The 21,570-nt window shown below is 45.0% G+C and overlaps 1 protein-coding gene across 1 annotated transcript in view; it reads right to left on the reverse strand.

The window, feature by feature from the left end:
* DIP2B (DIP2 disco-interacting protein 2 homolog B (Drosophila)) overlaps positions 1 to 21,570 on the reverse strand; it is a 280,283-nt gene that overhangs the window by 2,463 nt on the left and 256,250 nt on the right. The window contains exons 27-37 of the mRNA XM_011936123.1: positions 21,446 to 21,567; positions 19,891 to 20,002; positions 16,636 to 16,745; positions 15,769 to 15,899; positions 12,633 to 12,801; positions 11,635 to 11,805; positions 10,022 to 10,083; positions 9,087 to 9,144; positions 7,131 to 7,205; positions 4,331 to 4,508; positions 2,370 to 2,493 (exon numbers count right to left, since the gene is read on the reverse strand). Of these exons, the coding sequence (XP_011791513.1) occupies positions 2,370 to 2,493; positions 4,331 to 4,508; positions 7,131 to 7,205; positions 9,087 to 9,144; positions 10,022 to 10,083; positions 11,635 to 11,805; positions 12,633 to 12,801; positions 15,769 to 15,899; positions 16,636 to 16,745; positions 19,891 to 20,002; positions 21,446 to 21,567 (1,312 nt within the window). The remainder of the gene's footprint in view (positions 1 to 2,369; positions 2,494 to 4,330; positions 4,509 to 7,130; positions 7,206 to 9,086; positions 9,145 to 10,021; positions 10,084 to 11,634; positions 11,806 to 12,632; positions 12,802 to 15,768; positions 15,900 to 16,635; positions 16,746 to 19,890; positions 20,003 to 21,445; positions 21,568 to 21,570) is intronic.

A 21,570-nucleotide genomic window follows, 5' to 3' on the forward strand; every position in this document is an offset into this window, starting at 1 on the left:
AAAAAAAAAAAAATACAAAAATTAGCCGGGCATGATGGTGTGCGCCTGTAGTCCCAGCTACCCGGGAGGCTGAGGCAGAAGAATCGCTTGAACCCGGGAGGCAGAGGTTGTAGTGAGCCGGGATTGCACCACTGCACTCCAGCCTGGGTGACAGAGCAAGGCTCTGTCTCACAAAAAAACAAACAAACAAAACAAATTCCAATAATTAAAAAAGTACACAATATCGGACAGGCGCGGTGACTCATGCCTGTAATCCCAGCACTTTGGGAGGCCGAGGCGGGCGGATCACCGGAGGTCAGGAGTTCAAGACCAGCCTGACCAACATGGAGAAACTCCCTCTCTACTAAAAATACAAAATTAGCCGGGTGTGGTGGCACACACCCGTAATCCCAGCTACTACGGAAGCTGAGGCAGGAGAATCCCTTGAACCTGGGAGGCGGAGGATGCAGTGAGCCAAGATCACGCCATTGTACTCCAGCCTGGGCAACAAGAGTGAAATTCTGTCTCAAAAAACAAAACAAAACAAAACAAAAAAACCAAAAAAACCCCCACAAAAGTACACAATTACGTAATATCTGGTTCTATTAAGAGTCAAATGTCTAAAATGACAAAGTAACCACGGCATCCAGCTTCTCTGGATGCTTTCCACATGTCTAAAGATGTTCTTGTCTTGGTCAGAATCTTGTTCAGGTCTAGGGAGAGACTCCGATGAAGACAAGAGCATCTTTTTTTTTTTTTTTTGAGACAGAGTTTCGCTCTGTTGCCCAGGCTGGCCCACTGCAACCTCCGCCTCCTAGGTTCAAGCAATTCTCCTGCCTCAGCCTCCCGAGCAGCTAGGATTACAGGCACCTGCCACTGCACCCAGCTAATTTTTGTATTTTCAGTAGAGACGGGGTTTTGCCATGTTGGTCAGGCTGGTCTTGAACTCCTGACCTCAGGTGATCCACCCACCTCAGCCTCCCAAAGTGCTGGGATTATAGGCGTGAGCCACCACTTCCGGCCAACAAGAGCATCTTTAGACAAAGAAGTATCTGGAAAGCATGAGCAACCATCGAAAGAACTGTGGCTGTTTAGCATGGGGAAAAGTGGGGACACATTCACTAAAATACGCAGAAAACAAACCAAACAGATTCTGTATTGGTTAAGAACCCAGAATGAAAGCCAGTAGGTAAACACTACAGAGATGTTTTTTTTGTTATTTATTTATTTATTTTTTTGAGATGGAGTCTTGCTCTGCCGCTCAGGCTGGAGTGCAGTGGCCGGATCTCAGCTCACTGCAAGCTCTGCCTCCCGGGTTTACGCCCTTCTCCTGCCTCAGCCTCCCGAGTAGCTGTGACCACAGGCGCCCGCCTCGTCGCCTGGCTAGTTTTTTTTTGTATTTTTTACTAGAGACGGGGTTTCACCGTATTAGCCAGGATGGTCTCGATCTCCTGACCTCGTGATCTGCCCGTCTCGGCCTCCCAAAGTGCTGGGATTACAGGCTTGAGCCACTGCGCCCGGCCAGTTTTTATTTTTTTGAGACAGTCTCAGTCTGTCACCAGGGCTGGAGTGCAGTGGCACAATGTTGGCTCACTGTAGCTTCAACCTCCCAGGCTAAAGTGATCCTCCCACCTCAGCCTCCTGGGTAGCTGGGACTACAGGCACGCCACCACACCTGGCTAATTTAAAAATTTTTTTTGTAGAGATGGGGTTTTACCATGTTGCCCACTATGGTCTTGAATTCCTGGGCTTAAGTGATCCACCCGCCTTGGCCTCCCAAAGTTCTGGGATTACAGATGTGAGCCACTGTGCCCGGCCAAACCACAGTTTTAATTTTACAGATTTTAAGTCAATACATGGTTGGATGATCCTTTATCAGGTAAAATGTAAAATTCCTACAAAGAACAGGAAACTGGATGAGATAATATCAACTACCCTTTTCATCTGCTTACCACTTAACAGTTTACAAAGCACATTCTCATTTGATGCTTCTGATAATTAGGAAGTAGCAGAGGGAGTGTTTTACAGATGAGAAGAGTCTTTAAGCTGGTTCTTTCCACCATATTATGCTGACTTCCAAGAGATCAATGATCTTTTAGTCCCTTCCCACTATGAGAATCTATCACTAAAAAAGGACTCAGTTCCAGCATTCCACAGAAGGTATCAGAGTATTCCCTAGGGGCCTCATGGCCTCATCTGGCTCCTGTGGATAGGCCTTGTTGGCCACAGCAGATTGCATACCCAAGACAAAAATCAGTCTATTCCCTTACTCCTCCCGTGGAGCTCTATGTTTCAAGGTAGGTATGTGGTCCCAATGACCAATTAATTAGATGAGTTGAGATTATGACTAAAGCTGAAGTGGGAAGCACAGTGTATCCTGGGGGAGTTACCATTCAGCAATGCTTCTGTGGATCCGGGACACCGAGGTCTCAATATCAATCGGGTGGTATCGTAATCCTCTCAGCTCCAGTGTTTCATCCAGCGCTCCCACCACATACAATGCATCATGACGCTCTGACAGAAAGAAAAAGAGAGAAATGTGGCTCGGACATATACTGAGTGTAACATAACACTGGAGTCCAGAGCACAGGGGTCAGACTGCCTGTCACCTGGGTCTGCCCCTACCAGTTGTGCAACTCTGGGCAAATTCCTTAAGGCTCTGAATCCTACTGCCTCTCTGTGAGATGGGAATAATAATCAATGGCTGCTGTGAGGATTTGTGAGTCAATCCATGCACAGTAGTTAATATGGTATGTGGTATATTGTAAATGATACCAGAAATTAGCTATTATTATTATTATTATTACTACATGTTAGGAACTGTGTTATGTGCTGGGGAGACAAAGCTGACAAAACCCAATTCCTGCGCTGAAGATCCTTACAGTTGAGGCAGGGGAAAAGATACACAAAGAGGCATTCCGTTGTAATGTAGCAAGCCCAGCGACAGGAGTGTGCATTGAGTTTCGGAGGGGCAGAGGACATCACTGAGTCCAGCTCAAAGGGTCAAGGAAGGCTCTTGGAAAAGCTGAGGGCAGAGCTGAGCTTTTAAGGACAAACAGGACTCAGCCAGAAGGGAGGGGAGGAGGAAAGAGAGGAGTTAAGAGGGAGAGGAGATGAACGAGTGTCATTCTTTCTAGGTAGCTTCATGGAATACAGATATAAAGATGAGGGTTGTAGAACATAGGGGAAACTAATCCTCGTTTCTAACAGGCTTGTAATCCAGCTAGGATACAGAAGGAAGATGACTCTGCAGTAATTTCTGGAAAAAGGCAGATTTCTGAAAAATTCAGCAAAACAAAGTGATTTAAGCTGTTGGAGTGAAAAGGATCAGGAGGTCCAGCAGAGGCTCCCATCATCTGGTGAGCTCATGAAGACTGATGACAAAAACAGAAACACAGCAGTGAATGACTAACGGGTGCTTCCTGTGTGCCAGGCACCGTTCTTGGCATCTAAATGCATCACGTCCTTTAATCTCACATCATTTCCATGAGGCAAGAAACATAGTCATCCCCATTTTCTAAGTAGGAAACAGAGGTTAAGTGATTGCTCAAGGTCACCCAGCAAACGCAGAGGTGGGCTCAAAACCAGGGCACCAGGCAGGGATGCCACCCTCTGCTCCACTGGGTTGCCCCTGCCTCTCCATGAAATCTGGGGAACTATGGACGCTGGTCAGTATGGAACTATGGAGAATTTAGGCCTTTAAAATCCAGCAGGTTATATATATATCACTTCTTCAAGTGCAGGATATAGTCAGTGTTGGGTATTTTTAAATGGCTGTAAGTGCCAGTCTGGAAGAAAGGGTGACGGCGGGCAGCAGTGAAGCCGTGACAATCAACTGGGCAGAGGGTGACGAGAGGGAATCCTTATACCGGAGGCTTGGCCAGGAAGCAGGCTGTGTCCAATGCAAGACACCGAGGCACTGCGATACCTCAGCAAGATGGTTCCTTGGAACTGACGCCCCTCTCAGGGAATAGGGCCGTTCCTCCTACTCCCCAAGTGGTGTGCAGGGTAGAAGAGATACAAGATGTAATGCTTGTCCCAGGTGGGGAATCAGCCCTGCAGGGACTGAAAGTCTGTGTTTAACCAGGGACGCTCACTCGCCATCAGGCACATCTCTCTGACTCACAGCTCGGGATGCTCCTGGGCTCGCCCCTAAGCGCTCACCTCTTAAACACTCTTCATGGGGCAAAGCATGACTCCAAATGAAGAGAGAGTCACTTATGGGTTTAAGAGTCACAGAAGGGAGTAACTAGATACACACACTCCACAATCCGAGGCAGGCTGAAGGAGGTCAGCTAGTGCTACAGAAACACAAAGCAGGGTCAATGGGGAGGAGTAGTTGCATAAGTACCTCCAGTGGCCGCTGTGAGCTCGGTCCGGCGGACAAAACCAAGGTATCCTGTCCGAGCCCAGAGTGTCTGAGCCGCATCTCCAAAGCTGAGGCGAGTATTGAAATGATCAGCTTGAAGAGTCTCACTATCATAGATGGTGTAGTAGCCGCTGGCTGTATGGGGACTGTTCACCCAAATCTACAAGAAAAGTGCTTTGGTCACAACTCACTGGGGACACACAACCGTATTAATTCTCTTGGATCAGGTTATTTGATTTTTTAAATCTCATTTTTATATTAACAACAACACAACTGCATCAATAAAGGCAGCTGACATTTACCAGGTGCTCATCATGTACCTAACCTCCATCCATCCAGATATATATGACATGACAACATAGTTCACACAATGTTGTTCCCATTTTACGGATGAAAAAACAAGGAGTTAACTAATTCACCTAACATGCAGAAATGAGGAGACTGGCACCCATGCTCTTGTGGCTCCTGAGGCTGTGCTCTCACCCACAAGGCTACCCTGCCTCCCTGGCTCATTTCTCACCCTCCTTCAGAGTCCCACGAACACATCAGGGATCATTTCTGTGCTTCCAGGGTAACTGTGGAAGCCCACAGGGAAACACCAGGGGGTGTCTGAGTTTATAATATAAACAGCAATAGCTAACAATAATGTTACTGAGAATCATTATGTGACAAACACTGTTCCATGTACATTACAGATACAGGCGTTAATACATTTAATTGTATAATGATTCTACTCAGGAGGTGAGGTAGGTGCTACTATTAACATTTAAAACTTTTTGGCTGGGCGCGGTGGCTCAAGCCTGTAATCCCAGCACTTTGGGAGGCCGAGATGGGTGGATCACGAGGTCAGGAGATCGAGACCATCCTGGCTAACACGGTGAAACCCCATCTCTACTAAAAAATACAAAAAAAAAAAAACTAGCCGGGTGAGGTGGCAGGCACCTGTAGTCCCAGCTACTCAGGAGGCTGAGGCAGGAGAATGGCGTAAACCCGGGAGGCAGAGCTTGCAGTGAGCTGAGATCTGGCCATTGCACTCCAGCCTGGGCGACAAAGCAAGACTCCGTCTCAAAAAAAAAAAAAAAAAAAACTTTTTAAAATAGGCTGGGCGTGGTGGCTCACACTTGTAATCCCAACACTTTGGGAGGCCAAGGTAGGTGGATCACTTGAGGTCAGGAGTTCAAGACCAGCCTGGCCAACATGGTGAAACCCCATCTCTACTAAAAATACAAAATTAGCCAGGCATGGTGGTGTACGCCTGTAATCCCAGCTACACAGGAGGCTGAGGCAGGAGAATTACTTGAACCAGGGAGACAGAGGTTGCAGGGAGCCAAGATGGCACCACTGCGTTACAGCCTGGGTGACAGAGCAATACCCCGTCTCAGAAAAAAAAAAATTTTTTTTGAAGTAGAGATAGGGTCTTTGCTATGCTGCCCAGCTGGCCTCAAACTCCTGGCCTCAAAGTAAAGTGCCCTCAAACTTCTGCTTTAGCCTCCCAAAGTGTTGGAATTACAGGCATGAGCCACTGCACCCTGGACGGTGCTATTATTATTATTATTATTACTATTATTATTATTTTTGAGAGTCTTGCTCTGTTGCCAGGCTGGAGTGCAGTGGTGCAGTCTCGACTCACTGCAACCTCCGCTTCCCCGGTTCAAGCCTCAGCCTCCTGAGTAGCTGGGACCATGGGCACACGCCACCACATCCAGCTAATTTTTGTATTTTTAGTGGAGATGGGGTTTCCTCATGTTGGCCAGGATGGTCTTGATTTCTTGACCTCGTGGTCTGCCCGCCTCGGCCTCCCAAAGTGCTGGGATTACAGGCGTGAGCCACTGTGCCTGGCTGCCAGTGCTATTATTATTTATGGATGAGGAAACTGAGGCCCCGAGAGATTAACCTGTCCAATACTGAGAAGCTTGTAAGTGGCAGAGCCCAGGTCATCTGGCTCCTGCACTTACAGTACTCCTCCCATTCAGCTATGTAATGAAATATCAGCATCCTTCAAATATTTGGGGAGGCTGGGCATGGGGTCTCATGCCTGTAATCCTAGTATTTTCGGAGGCTGAAGTGGGTGGATCACCTGAGCTCATGAGTTCAAAACCAGCCTGGGCAACATAGTAAAACCCTATCTACTAAAAATACAAAAAGTTAGCCAGACATGGTGGCACGTGCCTGCGGTCCCAGCTACTTGGAAGGATGAGGCACAAGAATCACTTGAACCCAGGAGGCGGAGGTTGCACTGAGCCCAGCCTGGGCGACAGAGTGAGACTCTGTCTCAAAAAAACAAAAACAAAGATTTGGGGGAAGAAAAATTAACTATTTTATATAGTTAATTTTTATATACTTATATATAAGTAATATGTATTTATATGTAAATATTTTTGTTAAAGGGCTGGGCCTATATTTTTTTTTAATGCAAACATGGATACATTTTAGAATACAATATAACATCTGACTGACCTTAAACATTTGTAAATATGTGACTCCTTTCCGTTTCATACCTTAATAGATGGGAACATGTAGGATTTGCTCACTTTCCTTTCTAGCTAAGGGCATGTCAGTGGACAAAGCTGGCACTATTTCCAGTTTGGGTGCCTAAATCTTCCCTGGATCCCAGTTTCAATCTCCCTCTTCTGTCAGTTTCAGTCTCATGCCTTACAGAAAAAAATTAACTCCATTCACAACAGGGGAAAGCTAAAGCCACAGTTTTACTGATTTCTAAAATGTGAACCCTAGAGATTTTTACTGCTGACTTTTCAGAGTAAAAATGAAAATTATTACAAACCTCTCCAAGGTGAGAGTCTCCAACCGGCCCTTTGGTCTCAGGATTAACAATAACCACTTTCACTCCAGGTAAAATCTAAGAATCAAAGGGAAAATACAAAGATTGGGTTCAGTGAAATCTAATGACCTCCAGGAAACACACAGTTAGTTACCTGCAGGAGAGGTGGGCGAGGCACACAGGGCGGGAGCCAGCTGCAACGGTATCACAGCAGCTACCCTGAGGGGACCATGGCAGAGACCTTGTGTTTTGCTCTCACTGAACCTTCCTAGTTCATTGAAGACCAAAGGTCTAATAAAACTCAGCCTCAAAAATAAAATGGGAGCCAGTTTGCCATCTCTTCAAAGGGATGAGAAACTGCAGATCGGGACCTTCACAGTAGAATTTGTAGAATAACCTTTCCTTTTTCATGCTCTTTTTCATTCACTGGAATGATGGCAGTGAAACCCTTTAAAACAGAAAGGGCAGCAGGCAGGGACAGCCTGAGTAGACTCTACTCCAGACTCCAGCTGGTGCTAGAGTTGGAGGAACGTGAAGAGTGAGAGAGGACAGCAGCAGCTTTGCAGGACAGAAGGCTATCCATGACCCCAGGATCTTCCATAGGAAGGAAAAGGAAGACACATATACTGGCTGAGGGAATGGCTCAGCCATTCTAACAAAAGAAGGGCCTCTCTGGTTACCCATATTCTGCCCCCTTAGAACTCCCTTTTTATCTTGGGTTTCTAAAGTATGAGGTTACTCAAGAAGCCCTCAATCATTATCTGGGTGCAAACATCTAAAACCTCAAGGAAGAGACGAGACAGTTCCCTTAGTCCAGGGCGGGCACAGGCTAATGCTCATGAGGCGTGCTTGGCTGCTAAGGCAAGTGAGGATGTGACAAGGCAGTGACAAAATCAGCCAAAACCCCACCCCGGCAGATGCAAACGGAGAGTGAGACTGGAGTAAGCGCCCCGTGGGGAGATACACCACCAAGTAGGTTTGGCAGGGATTCTTTTTTCCCCTTCACGATTTTTTCTCTGCCCTTCAGAATTACTAGACAGGATTCTGAGGTATCATCATTATCTCGTCAAAGGGCAGAGAAATTCCCACTTGTCTTGACAATGCATGTGGGTTTCCTATCATTCTTAGTAAACTGCTTCTCACTAAATCTCTCTTTTGACGTTTTATAGACTCATTCTAATCTAAGAAATCTTACTCCCACAGATGTTAACTCTCTCAAATATCTTTAATCTCATCCTCATTTTTATTTTCAACTTTAAATGCATGTGTGTCTTCCCTGACCTTAAACCACACTCCCATGTCGGCCTCTCCTAGCTTTCTCCTTGTGACATTTGTAAGACAGAACCGGGATGGGCACAGTGGCTCATGCCTGTAATCCCAGCACTTCGGGAGGCTGAGGCAGGTGATCACTTAAGGTCAGGAGTTCAAGACAAGCCTGGCCAACATGGTGAAACCCCTTCTTTACTAAAAACACAAAAATTAGCTGGACCTGGGGGCGGGTGCCTGTAACCCCAGCTACTTGGAGGCTGAGGCAAGTTCTCCTTGAACCTGGGAGGCAGAGGTTGCAGTGAGCTGAGATCGCGCCCACTGAACTCTAGCCTGGGTGGCAGAGTGAGACTCCATCTCCAAAAAAAAAAAAAAAAAACATAGAACCAGCTCTTCTATCCACCTTTCATACAATACAATGAGGAATGAGGACTGCATTTTGCTGGTCTGTCAATACGAATAACTTATCAGTTGGACTTTTAAAAATCGATGGAAATTAAGAGAGTTCAAATTTACTATCCTTCTTATCTATGTACCCATATGAATTTGAAAGTATTAGCTAAGCTGAAATTATCTCCAGATTTCAATTAAAGCTTGCCCTGGACACTAATATATCATATGGTTTCTGGTTTCTTTAAACTGAACTACTTCTCCACACAGCCCACCTTCCCCATGGTCAACAGAACAAATTACCTTTCCAGACTCCGAGAGAAGCAAACTCTGAGGGGCGCCACGTTCCACAAGACGAACTCTGCAGAAGAACGGTATTTACTGTATATAGGGCTTTTAAGAAGAGAAGTCGCCATGTTCCTGCAGCTCAGTGCTGCCTTCCCACGACCTCTAACTTGTCTCTCTTCCTCACACTACAGCAGGGTTTCTCAAACTCAGCACTACTAACATTTTGGTCAGATAATTTTTTGTTGAAAGGGGCTATTCTGTGCATTGCAGAGTGTTTAGCAACACCTCTGGCCTCTGCCCACTAGATGTCAGTAGCAAGCCCCCTTTTATGACAACCCAAAATGTTTCCAGACATTGTCAGATCTCCAGTGGGGTGGCAAAATCTTCCTAGGTTTCAAACTGCTGCATGAGAGAGATGCTCTACCTCTGCCGGCTAGGTCAGTGCAGTGAGGCACTCCAGATAACACCCCCAGGGGAGTGGGGCTTGGGAAGAGATCCCGGTCTTGGAGCCCTGGGCCAGTGCTCACCTTGGGACACAGCTTTAATTCCCTTCTGGGCTAAGGAGGCAGGCTTTTACCCATGAGGCTCAGATAAAGTATTGTTTCAAAAACCCTACTCTGACTCATTTATCTTATCTGTCCTATTATTTTTAAACTCTTAAAGAGACTATCCATTTTAGTTTAATTTATATCAAATGTCACAAAATACTTTTATATGGGCAATAACTATTATACGTTAATATTAAAGAACAGTGGAGCAACTGAGAGAATTAAAGCTTTCTTATAAATGTAAATCTTATGTATTAATGATAAAAACAAATCCCTTCCCTCTTCCCATTCCCCTCCTGGAAGATATGAACAAAAGGAATGAGGGAAAATGCTGGCTCTGAGGTTCCGAATTTGTTACGGTTAGGAACTAGTAGGAAAGGAGCATTAATAAATCTGTTGTACCTGTCATGTCTTAGTGATTTCAGATCCACATACACAGTAGTCGGATCAGGCCCTGAGGTTCCCTAAAGACAAATCAATGCATTGTTTAGAATTTCGATAAACTGTATGTCACATTTTCAAACGAAAACAATTTAGCCATATACATGAAAAATCCACACTCTTTTTGCCTCTCCTCCCTTGGAGAGTGGCCTCCTAGGCCCACTGCTCTCACTCTTATCATGGGGACTGTGGCAGCACTGAAACGTTTCCATGCTGAGGAGGGCTTTCATCCCTGGATTCAAAGCAGAGGTGAGACAGGTCGGCAATCCAGGGACTTGCAAAACCAATACTGGCCACAGTGACAGCAAGAGGGCTATTATGATGGGGCTCAAGGTTAAACCATCAAGACCCTTCTGAAAGAAGAAGGTCACAGAAGACCTGAAATAATCCACGCATGTGTGCTATCTTCTTTCACTCACTTTTGTCCGTGCCTATATTTGCCTTATCAAAGAGACAGGGTCTCAATCTGCCACCCAGGCTGCTGGAGTGCAGCAGTACAATCACAGCTCACTGCAGCCTCAACTTCCTGGGCTCAAGCAATCCCCCTGCTCAGACTTCCAGGTAGCTGGGACTAGAGGCATGCACCACCAAGCCCAGCTATTTTTTTTTGCGGGTGGGTGGTGGGGGTAGGGGAGAGATGAGGTCTCAACTATGTTGCCCAGGCTGGTCTCAAACTTAAGGGCTCAAGCAATCCTCCTGCCTTGGCCTCACAAAGTGCTGGGATTACAGGCATGAACACACTTGGCCCTATATTTGCTTTATTAGCTATTAATACATAAAATTAAGTCTCAGTTCTAGTCCCTTTTCTGTTATTTACCTATCAAGAATAACATGACAAAGTTGCCATCTGGATGGAGAAGAGAATACAAGGTTATTATTTGAAAAAAATAAAAATAAAGAGGCCGGGCGCAGTGGCTCAAGCCTGTAATCCCAGCACTTTGGGAGGCTGAGGTGGCTGGATCACTTGAGGTCAGGAGTTTGAGACCAGCCTGGCCAACAGGGTGAAACCCTGTCTCTACTAAAAATACAAAAAATAGCCAGGCGTGGTGGTGCACGCCTGTAACCCCAGCTACTCGGGAGGCTGAGGTGAGAGAACCGCTTGAACCCAGGAGGCGAAGGTTGCAGTGCACTGAGATTGCGCCACTGCACTCCAGCTGGGGTGACAGAGCAAGGCTCCATCTCAAATAAAAAAAAAAAAAAAGAAAAAGGAAAAACAGGTCAGATACAAGTGAAATCCAAATAGGACTCAAATCTTTGTGACTCATCATCATGACCACACGACAGCGACTCAAATAAACACGAACACTGCGCTCGCTGCTAGCACTGTTCCAAGAGTTCCGAGCTGGTAGCTCAGTGATTGTGCAGAGCTGCCTGGGGAAGCACAGTACTGCTACCTTCACTTTACAGGTGAGCAAAATGAGATACAAAGAAATGGAGATTAAAAAGCCCAAACTTCTAAAGCAAGTAAGCGTGGCTGAGGTTCAAGCCCAGGCAGCCTGGCTCCAAAGCCCATGCTCTGGGATATTCCACATTCCTCTCCTGTTTGTGAGCAGACAAGATTTCATGAGGGTCACCTGTAAACATATTGCTACATTGACTCTTGATCCAAAAGTGGTGCTGACAGCCCGCGGGGACAGCCCGATGTCTTTGAAGAGCTTGGAGAAGGACTGCTGGAGTGCAACACGGGGCCGCTCCTCCGCCACCACCACGCAGGTCCGGACGCAGGAGAGGTTGATCCCTCTGGTCTGCAAGACACCATTATATGGGAGTCAAGTCAGTAGGATCATAAAATAACTGAACAGGTAAGGCCACTGTTCTAGCTCCTTGGTCAGGAAAAGCCAAGCAATTGTGTATTCTCACCTCAGGCATACACAGAAAAGCAGCTTTCAGAAAAGAAGAAACGGCCAAGGCATCCCATTAAAATCACTATCTGCTGGTAAATTCACTCATTCTCTAGTTCTTTCCTCTTTCTTCTAAAAATCTAAGGCTCTTCAGCAGTACTTTTTTATCCCTCCTCATTTCTGTACCTTAGATGTCCCCATATTTGATGGGACTGAGAGAAAAATTAATCTAGAACTCTGGCGATCTAATCTCTTGTCTCTATGCATTCCAAAGATCACATTTTTCTATCAAAGAAAATTCAGTATTTTCTGACTTTCTCATATGCCAGTCAGACAGATCACCATTCGACACACACATGAGTGAATGAGTTACCCTTATCTTTGGGGATATTCTGAATTCTTAATATTTTGAGGTTTCAAATTCTATTAGGAAAAGTATTGGAAGCCACAGTTCCCTTTTATGTTTACATAAAGTCTTTCCAGTTAGCCTCCCAACCAGTTCCCCCTTCTTGTCCACAAAGTAAGAATCATATTAAACTGTGAAAGAGTGCACTAAATTAGGAAGGTGGGAGAGATAAACTTGCCAAGGTTTACAATACACCCTTTTTAAACTGACTGACTTGAAAAAGGCAATCAAACATGTCTATTAGGCCCTGCTCTGGCCCTGTTACGTCCTGGCTCGTTTCTTCAAAACCTTTTGGGACTGGCCACCTGCTGGAGCTGCTTCTTACCTTTAGCACTTCCACTTGGTTGCCAAGTCCTTTGGTGCAGAGCTCCATCACTGAATAGGAGCAGAAAGTGTCCCTTATTTTGTACTGGTTGACCGTGGCGAGCCAGAGGAAAAGGTTGTTCTCTAACTCCATAGGAGGAATTAAGACAGACTGGTGGCCTGAATAGACACTGCAGTGAAACAGACAACAGCTGGAATCATCAGTTCATCCTTGATACCTGATACTTCAGAACCCCACCAATTCCACAGATATTTACTGAGTGCAAAGGACAGTGTAGGGACATATGAGATGTAAAGCTCTAAGAATCAGTCTTGTTCCTATACAACTCGCAAGAGGAGCAACTATGAAATAAAGCAGACTGTGGTAGGTTTCTTTAGTCTACATAACATTCTTACAACTGCCCTCAAGCTAATTAATATGGTCAAGATGATACTAAATATTCTGGAAAGGTAATTCCTAATAACTAATCTTTAAAACCCCGATGGAGTAGCATTTTTTCCTCTTTTTCTTCAGAAACCTTATGTGTGGACTGGATTTTATTCCTATGGTTTCTTTTAAAGATGTTAATAACCATTTTATTGATGCTCTGAATATGAGATGTGAATCAAGAACACTGAGATCACAGAATAAACAGCAATTCATTCAAGCTCGATAAACCAGGGTGGGGGAGTGGTAGTGCTTCACTGAGCTGGTGACACTTGAGCTGGAGCTTGAAGAATGAATATGAATTTGACAGTGGCCAGAAGAAGTGGGGACAGCAGTGAGGGTGTTCTAGGCAGAGGAACAACATATACAAAGGCTGATAAGTACAGCATATTTGAAGCCATCAAAAATATTATTAGTATTCAAGTGGCCAGGCACGGTGGCTTATGTCTGTAATCCCAGTACTCTGGGAGGCCATGATGGGAGGATCGCTGGAGCCCAGAAGTTGAAGACCAGCCTGGGTAATAAAGCAAAACTCATGCCTCTACAAAAAAGTTTTTTTAACAATTAGCCAGGCGTGGTGGCACACACCTATAGTCCCAGCTACTTGGGAGGCTGAGGTGGGAGGATCATTTGAGCCCGAGAGGCTGCAGTGAGCTGTGACTGTGCCACTCCACTTCAGACTGGGCGACAGATTGAGACCCTGTCTCCTAAAAAAAAAAAAATGAGAGAGAGAGAGTATTCAACTGAAATCCTAGCACACAGGGTGCATGGAGGAGTAAGGCCAGAAGGGCTAAGGCCAAACTGTGACAGGGCTTAACCATTATATGAAGGAGTTTAGACTTCACCCAGCAGGCAGTCATTGCAACTTTAAGTTGGGGCAACACTGACAATATGGACATATGGAGTACGGATTGGTGATACGAGCCACTGAAAGCTGAGAGACAGGAGAGGCTGCAATAGTTCAGGTGAGAGGTGATACAGGCTTGAACCCAACAGTGTAGCCCAGGATGAAAAAGAAGGAATGAGGCTGGGCGTGGTGGCTCACACCTGTAATCCCAGTACTTTGGGAGGTCAAGGTAGGTGGACTGCCTGAGTCCAGGAGTTCGAGACCAGCCTGGGCAACATGGCAAAATGCTGTCTCTACTAAAAAATTAGCCAGGTGTGGTGGTGTGCACCTGTACTCCCAGCTACTCAGGAGGCTGAGGTGGAAGGATCGCTTGAGCTTGGGAGGTGGAGGTTGCAGTGAGCTGAGACTGCACCACTGCACTCCAGCCTGGGCAACAGAGCAAGACACTGACTCAAAAAAAAAAAAAACAAAACAGGCCGGGCATGGTGGCTCAAGCCTCTAATCCTGGCACTTTGGGAGGCTGAGACGGGCGGATCACGAGGTCAGGAGAGCGAGACCATCCTGGCTAACATGGTGAAACCCCGTCTCTACTAAAAAATACAAAAAAAACTAGCCGGGTGCAGTGGCGGGCACCTATAGTCCCAGCTACTCGGGAGGCTGAGGCAGGAGAATGGCGTAAACCCAGGAGGCGGAGCTTGCAGTGAGCTGAGATCCGGCCACTGCACTCCAGCCTGGGCGACAGAGCGAGACTCCGTCTCAAAAAAAAAGAAAAAACAAAATAAAACAAAACAAAAAACAGAAAAAAAAAAAGAAAGAAAAAGAAAGAAAGAGAAAAAGGACAGAAAGGAAATATGGATCCTCATATCCATATTCGGTCCATCAACAGGAAGAACTATCAACACAATAGTTTTTTTTTTTTTAGAAAAAAAAGAGGAAGGAACAGGGTTCCTATCATGTCTCTTCTATAGCTACAAAGCTTAAACTCTTGGCTCATATAAAATGGCAGTGATTTTATGCCTAAACCTGTTTACAGATCAGAATCACTAGAAGCTCAGGAATCCTGTATTTCAAAATACTGGTGGTGTGGTCACCACCTTTGGAGATGAAGATTAATAAGTCTTGGGGAGTCCCATTAATTTTTGTTAAAAGACCCCCAGGTGATTCTTATGTACATATAGGTGTAGACCAACCAAGCCAAAGGACATACATTTGATTAGACACAAGACATGAAGATAAAGAATCTGAAGATAAGACCCATGTTTCTAGTGTGGGCCCCTACATGGATGATCCTACCCTAACAAAGAAAGAACAGGAGGAGAATGTTGAGCTGCAGGCATCTATGAAGCATTCATGATGTACACCAAGGAGATGAAAATGCAGGTCTGAGATGAGGTTCTCTGGGGGAGTGGTGAGAGGAGCTGGGATCTGTATTCTGCAAGGAGCAACTTGGCCAGGGCAAATGTGCCACTTTCCATCCACATGCTGTCATCCCATCCCACTGTGCTCCTTCCTGCCAAGCCTAGGGGGTACATGCTGGCTGTCAAAGCATGACATATTTCACCCGAGAATCATCGTTCTACTTGGCTTTGCTTCTAAAGCAAGGATTACATGGTGGAGAAGAGAGCAAGTAACAGGATCACTGCCATTTTGTACGAAGAATAAAATTAACAGAAAATAACAAAGGGAATACAGACAAAACTGTTTATAAACAAACTTCACAGACACGGTAGATCCATAAATTCTGAAAACACTAGCATTGTACTGAAACTTTACCAAATTAAGGGAGCAAAGGAAAGGATGAGATGATCATGGCCATAAAGTATACCCCCACACATTCTGTCTCCTTGGCTCTTCCATCCCTACCTGCAGAGACACCAGAGCGCGAAGCCAAGTCCACAGTAAGGGTCAAGGCAGATGGCGATCTGCCGAGAAGAGTACAACTCGCACTGGAGCTTGATGGCTCGACACAGAGCGTTCACTGCAGAGTGGGACATCTGCAAAGTATGGAAAATGGAACACGCTGGAACTGTCATCCCACAGGCAGCAAAACAGCTCTGACGACAGCTTTGAGGAGTTTCAATTCCCTAAACTCCTCAAAACAATGTATAATTTTTAGTGCTTCAAAGCCTAACCTAACTCTCCATTAAGGGAACATATTTCTGTTCATTAGTTAATAATAATTTTTTTTTTTTTTTAAGATGGAGTTTCGCTCCTGTTGTCCAGGTTGTGGTGCAATGGCACGATCTCAGCTCACCGCAACCTCAGCCTCCCAAGTAGCTGGGATTACAGACATGCACCACCATGCCCAGCTCATTTTCTATTTTTAGTAGAGAAGGGGTTTTCCATGTTGTTCAGGCTGGTCTCGAACTCCAGACTTCAGGTGATCTGCCCACCTTGGCCTCCGAAGGAGCTGGGATAACAGGCGTGAGCCACTGTGCCCAATCTAATACTGAATTTTATGATATCTAAATATCAGATTTCATACATATTTTAACACTCTTTTTCTCTTTCAGCTTCAATGCTAGGTTCAGACACTTAATAATACAAATTCCTTGTGATAACTCATTCCAGAGGAGCTAATGCCTTTATTTAAATAGAGCAGCGACCCTTGATCCTCACTCTGCCTACTGGTCTCTGGTACAACCACTTAGCCTCTGTGTCTAAAGTTTCTGGGGCAGTGGTCATCTCTATTTTTTGGCAGACGTGGCATTTTTCCAGCATGCAGCTTACCTTCACTCCTGTAAGCATGCCAGTTGTGGAGACACTAAAATCAAGATATGCCAACATCTCAGGAGTGGGTGGTTTATACAGCTGAGGTAACCTTTTCCTGGGTAAATCATCTGCCATGAAAAGAAAAAAACCTGATGTCAATCCAACATGCGGGAACATGAAAATCATTGCTCTTCAACTGGTTTTCTGTGGGTTTGCTATGGCCAAATTTAGCTTCGGGGATTTGCTAAAGCTTAGACTTCTCATATTTAACCAAGTAGCTCACATATGTCATTCTTAGAGGTGGGCTGGGGTTGAGGACAACACTAGACAACACAGGCAAGCAAATCTACATCAGGTAAATGTATCTGCTAGCAGCTTAGTAAGGGGAAACAGAACACAGTAGGAAGCAGACTGCTGTTCAAATGCCAGCTCTACCATCAGCTACGTGACCCTGGCGTTACTTCACCTCTTTGTGGCTGTTTTCTTCTTCTCTAAAACGAATCTCTAAAATAATACCTACCCTCATAGAACTGTTGGGAATTTAATTCACATAAAGCACTTTTAAAGCAACTGACTGAAGAAATGCTTAAAAAGCATTAGCTGTTATGCTGGTTTCAAGTTAAAGTTCATTATTTACACTTTAGTATGTGTTATATTAATCATGTATGGATTTAAAAGTTGGAAAGTATTTCTCTAACTTAACTTAGCAGATTTTTTTTTTTCTAAAGACAAGAGTCTTGCTCTATTGCCCAGGTGGGAATACAGTGGCTTGATCTTGAGTCACTACAACCTCCATCTGCTGGGCTCAAATGGTCCTCCCACCTCAGCCTCCTGAGTAGCTGGGACTACTGGTCTATGCCACCATGCCTAGCTAAATTTAAAAAAATTTTTGTTTTTCCTAGCGGTGAAGTCTCACTATATTGCCCAGGCTAGTCTCCAACTCCTGAGCTCAAGTGATCCTCCTGCCTCAGCCTCCCAAAGTGCTGGCATTACAAGCATGAGCCATGGCGCCTGGTTAAGCTGGCAGAATTTTAAGAATAGTAATCTATCCGGGTGCAGTGACTCAGGCCTATAGTCCCAGCTACTTGGGAGGCTGAGGCAGGAGGATTGTGTGAACCCAGGAGTTTGAGACCAACCTGGGCAACATATCAAGATCATGTCTCTTTAAAAAATAAAAATAAAAATAAAAATGGTGGCTAGGCACAGCGGCTCACACTTGTAATCCTAGCACTTTGGGAGGCCGAGGCAGGTGGATCACTTTGAGGACGGGGGTTCGAGACCAGCCTGGCCAACATGGCGACCCCTGTCTCTACTAAAAATACAAAAATTAGCCAGGCATGGTGGTTCATACCTGTAATCCCAGCTACTCGGGAGGCTGAGGCAGGAGAATCTCTTGAACCTGGGAGGTAGAGGTTGCAGTGAGCCGAGATCGCGCCCCTGCTCTCCAGCCTGGGTGACAGAGTGAGGGCTCTGTCTCCAAAAGAGAATGGTAGCCAAGAACTGGTAATTCGCTGCTTTCACTCATTTACGATACCTCCTCTACTTCCCCCCATGTGCTTTATAAGTATGCTAAAACCAGGGATGTCAAAGATGTCCTCTGGCTCCAGCCATACCTCTTCAATGGCTCCTTTGGCTTTCTGGATCAAGAAGGACGTCTAACTGTGAGTTTTAAATCACCAAATCATAGGGCACCCATTTCTGGTCAAATGAAAGACTATCACCTTTGACCTCCCTTTGTGCAGGGAAGGGTCACTCATATGACCACTCAAGTGCCTAAGGAAACCTTCCTGTTGTGATTCAGCCCATTAACCATAGATCTACCAGCATCATTAACACCAACACAAACCATTTGTGATACATATATATACAACTGTGCTTCTATCCTTCAGTAATAAATATTTTAAAAACCCAGTTCGGCATCTGGTACACAATAACCACAAATACATGTCATTCCTGCATTTGAATCCAGTTTTTTTTTAAAAAAAAAAAAAGGGTAGGGAGGACATTAATGGTTAAGAGGCCGGGAATGGAGCCAAACTGGCTGGATTTGAATTTCAGTTCTGCTGCTTATTTAACTTCCCTCAGTTTTCTAATCTGCAAAATGAGGATTAAAAATAACAACTTGGCCGGGCGTGGTGGCTCAAGCCTGTAATCCCAGCACTTTGGGAGGCCGAGACGGGCGGATCACGAGGTCAGGAGATCGAGACCATCCTGACTAACACAGTGAAACCCCGTCTCTACTAAAAAATACAAAAAACTAGCCGGGCGAGGTGGCGGCGCCTGTGGTCCCAGCTACTTGGGAGGCTGAGGCAGCAGAATGGTGGGAACCTGGGAGGCGGAGCTTGCAGTGAGCTGAGATCTGGCCACTGCACTCCAGCCTGGGTGACAGAGCGAGACTCCGTCTCAAAAAAAAAATAAAAAATAAAAAATAAATAAAAATAACAACTTATAGGGTAAGGATAAAAGTATATAACACATTAAATGACTGACATAAGGGTTCAATGAAAGTTAGATGTTATCATTAAGATTACATGCTAGGAGCTTTGCATTACATCATTTAATCTTTACAACTCCCACTTTATAGACAGGTTAGTAAGGATACTCAGAGAGTAGCAGATATAGCAGGACTTAAACCCTACCTGCCTGACTCCAAAACCCACATTCTTTCTATACCACAGCTTTTTCAGCTATTCCCTTATCTTAACCCCTTCTTTAATATGAATACTATCTAAAAATTTTGTACTTTATGGCTTTCAAAGTACAGTATTGTCATATTACACTGCATTTTATCTTCTCAATAAATATACAAGTCAGGCAGGGGTAGGCAGTAGCTTAGGAAAGGGTAATTTCAGTCAGGATTACACAGGCAGTAGGTAATGAAGCTTGAGCCAGAGCCCAAATCACCTGACTCCCAGTCCAGTATTATTTCAACAATATCACATCTCCAACAAAAGGATCAGATTGTCTCAATATTTTACTTGGCCCTACATATACATAGTACATGTAGCATAAAAACCTAACCACCTTTTGATGATGCCAAGAGTAACAGCAAAACACTTTTGTTTGGAGAACTCTTAGCAGACTGTGATCTCGCCCTTTGCATCTGCTGTCAGTGTCTAGTCCTGCACAAGCTTACTGATGCTAGGTTTTGCCTCTGTCTTAGCAGGCAGAAGACATAAAGGAAGGGTAAACAAGTCTGGCATGAGAATAGAAGAGATCTCAGGTATTGTGAGCTCTCACTGCCTCCACCCTCAGGAGAAGTCTCTCTTTCACCTGTGTCAATGATGGTTGGCCAGGTTTTCACATCCACTGCTGCTGCCGCCTCTCGGGACCTCAGTAGCCGCATTAGGGTCTGACCGGTGAGAATACAGGCTGCTTTGCTGACCTAGAACAACAAATGGACAACAATAAGCATCAGGAGGCTCAGCCCCAACATGGCACCACAGGCCCTGGCTGCTGCTAAAAGCAAATCATGTACCACACTGGACAGGATGGTTTCAAAGAACACATGTGGGACAGATGAGGTCAGTTTACTCCCTTGCATGTTTCCTTCTGGAAATGTGTGACATTTAACTCTCTCAGGATGATGGACCTGTTCACAATACACTGTATTGTTTATAACAGTGATTCTCAAAATATTTCATAATTATAATCTCAGTATGGATCTCACAATCCCATGATTTCATTAAGACCACAATTAAACAAAGATGTGGATTTTGTAGTGCTCAGGAAATGAGAAGAATCAGACAACCATGTTTGAAGGAAACTGCCCCAGTCTCTAGTGAATAATGAGACTTACTACACCTAGACCATATGCTGAACCTAAGGAACCCCGATGCTGATATAAGCTCTCATAGAAACTAGGTTCTCTTGCCCAGCTATACACAGAAATGCAAAGTGACCTACTTTGCCCACAAACTGCATCAACAGCAACTCCCCTCCCTGCTTTTCTGGCCCACTTTGTAGAATATAACAAGGGCATTTTGCTGAATTACACTTTGTAATAAAATCATCCATGGTGATCATGGCTTTTATACCGTGGGCTCCTTTTTTGCTGACAGAGCAGCAGTTCTCAGAGAAGCAGATGCTACATGAACTGGAATTTTGTAATCTATCGGCACTGGCCAAGGCTTCCCCTTGCTGTAAACACTAGGATCTGATGCAATACACACTTACCTTATTTTCTTTAACTCTTATATCCTATAAAGACTTCTATCATCTCCAGAGTAAGGTCTGGACACCTTTTAATGCTACACCAAGTAAATTCACAAAAGTAACCAAAATAGAAGTGACCTGACACTGCGGTTAATTCAGTTTGGCATTTAAAATCACCCAGATAATTTAGCAGGAAAAATATCAGACATCACATTTTAGACAGAAGGGGAGGGGGAAACTTTTTTTTTTTTTTTGAGACAGGGTCTGCTCAGGCTGGAGTGCGGTGGTGTAATCTCAGCTCACGTCTAACCTCCACCTCCCAGACTTAAGGGATCCTCCTGCCTCAGCCTCCTGAGTAGCTGGGACTACAAGCATGTGCCACAATGCCTGGCTACTTTTTGTGTTTTTGTTGGAGAAATACTAATGGCTGCTTCACCTCCTTAATGTTAATGATAACTGCATACAATTCTGTATCTCACCAATAACCACTTTCCCCCAGTTCCTTCGCTGAATAATGATGGTTGTTTTGGCTTGATTAACAAAAAGGAGGTAGTTTCCAGGAGGCAAATTTGATTTCCTGACTTAACAAAATTGGAAAATTAGTAAGGATCCTTAGCTGTCTGAATCTGGATTTTAGGAGATGAGGACAAGGCAAGATACAGCTGGTACTTACATCAACAATCATTCGGACAGTGGGCAGCGTGGCCGTGAGGTTCTGAGCATGTGGAGGTCTGACGGTCACAGGTATACAGCCCGCATACAGGCAGCCATAGAAGGCAGCGATTAACTCAATGCCTG

The sequence above is a fragment of the Colobus angolensis genome, unplaced genomic scaffold (genome assembly GCF_000951035.1).
Source record: "Colobus angolensis palliatus isolate OR3802 unplaced genomic scaffold, Cang.pa_1.0 Scaffold151, whole genome shotgun sequence".
In the NCBI taxonomy this organism is placed as follows: Eukaryota; Metazoa; Chordata; class Mammalia; order Primates; family Cercopithecidae; genus Colobus; species Colobus angolensis.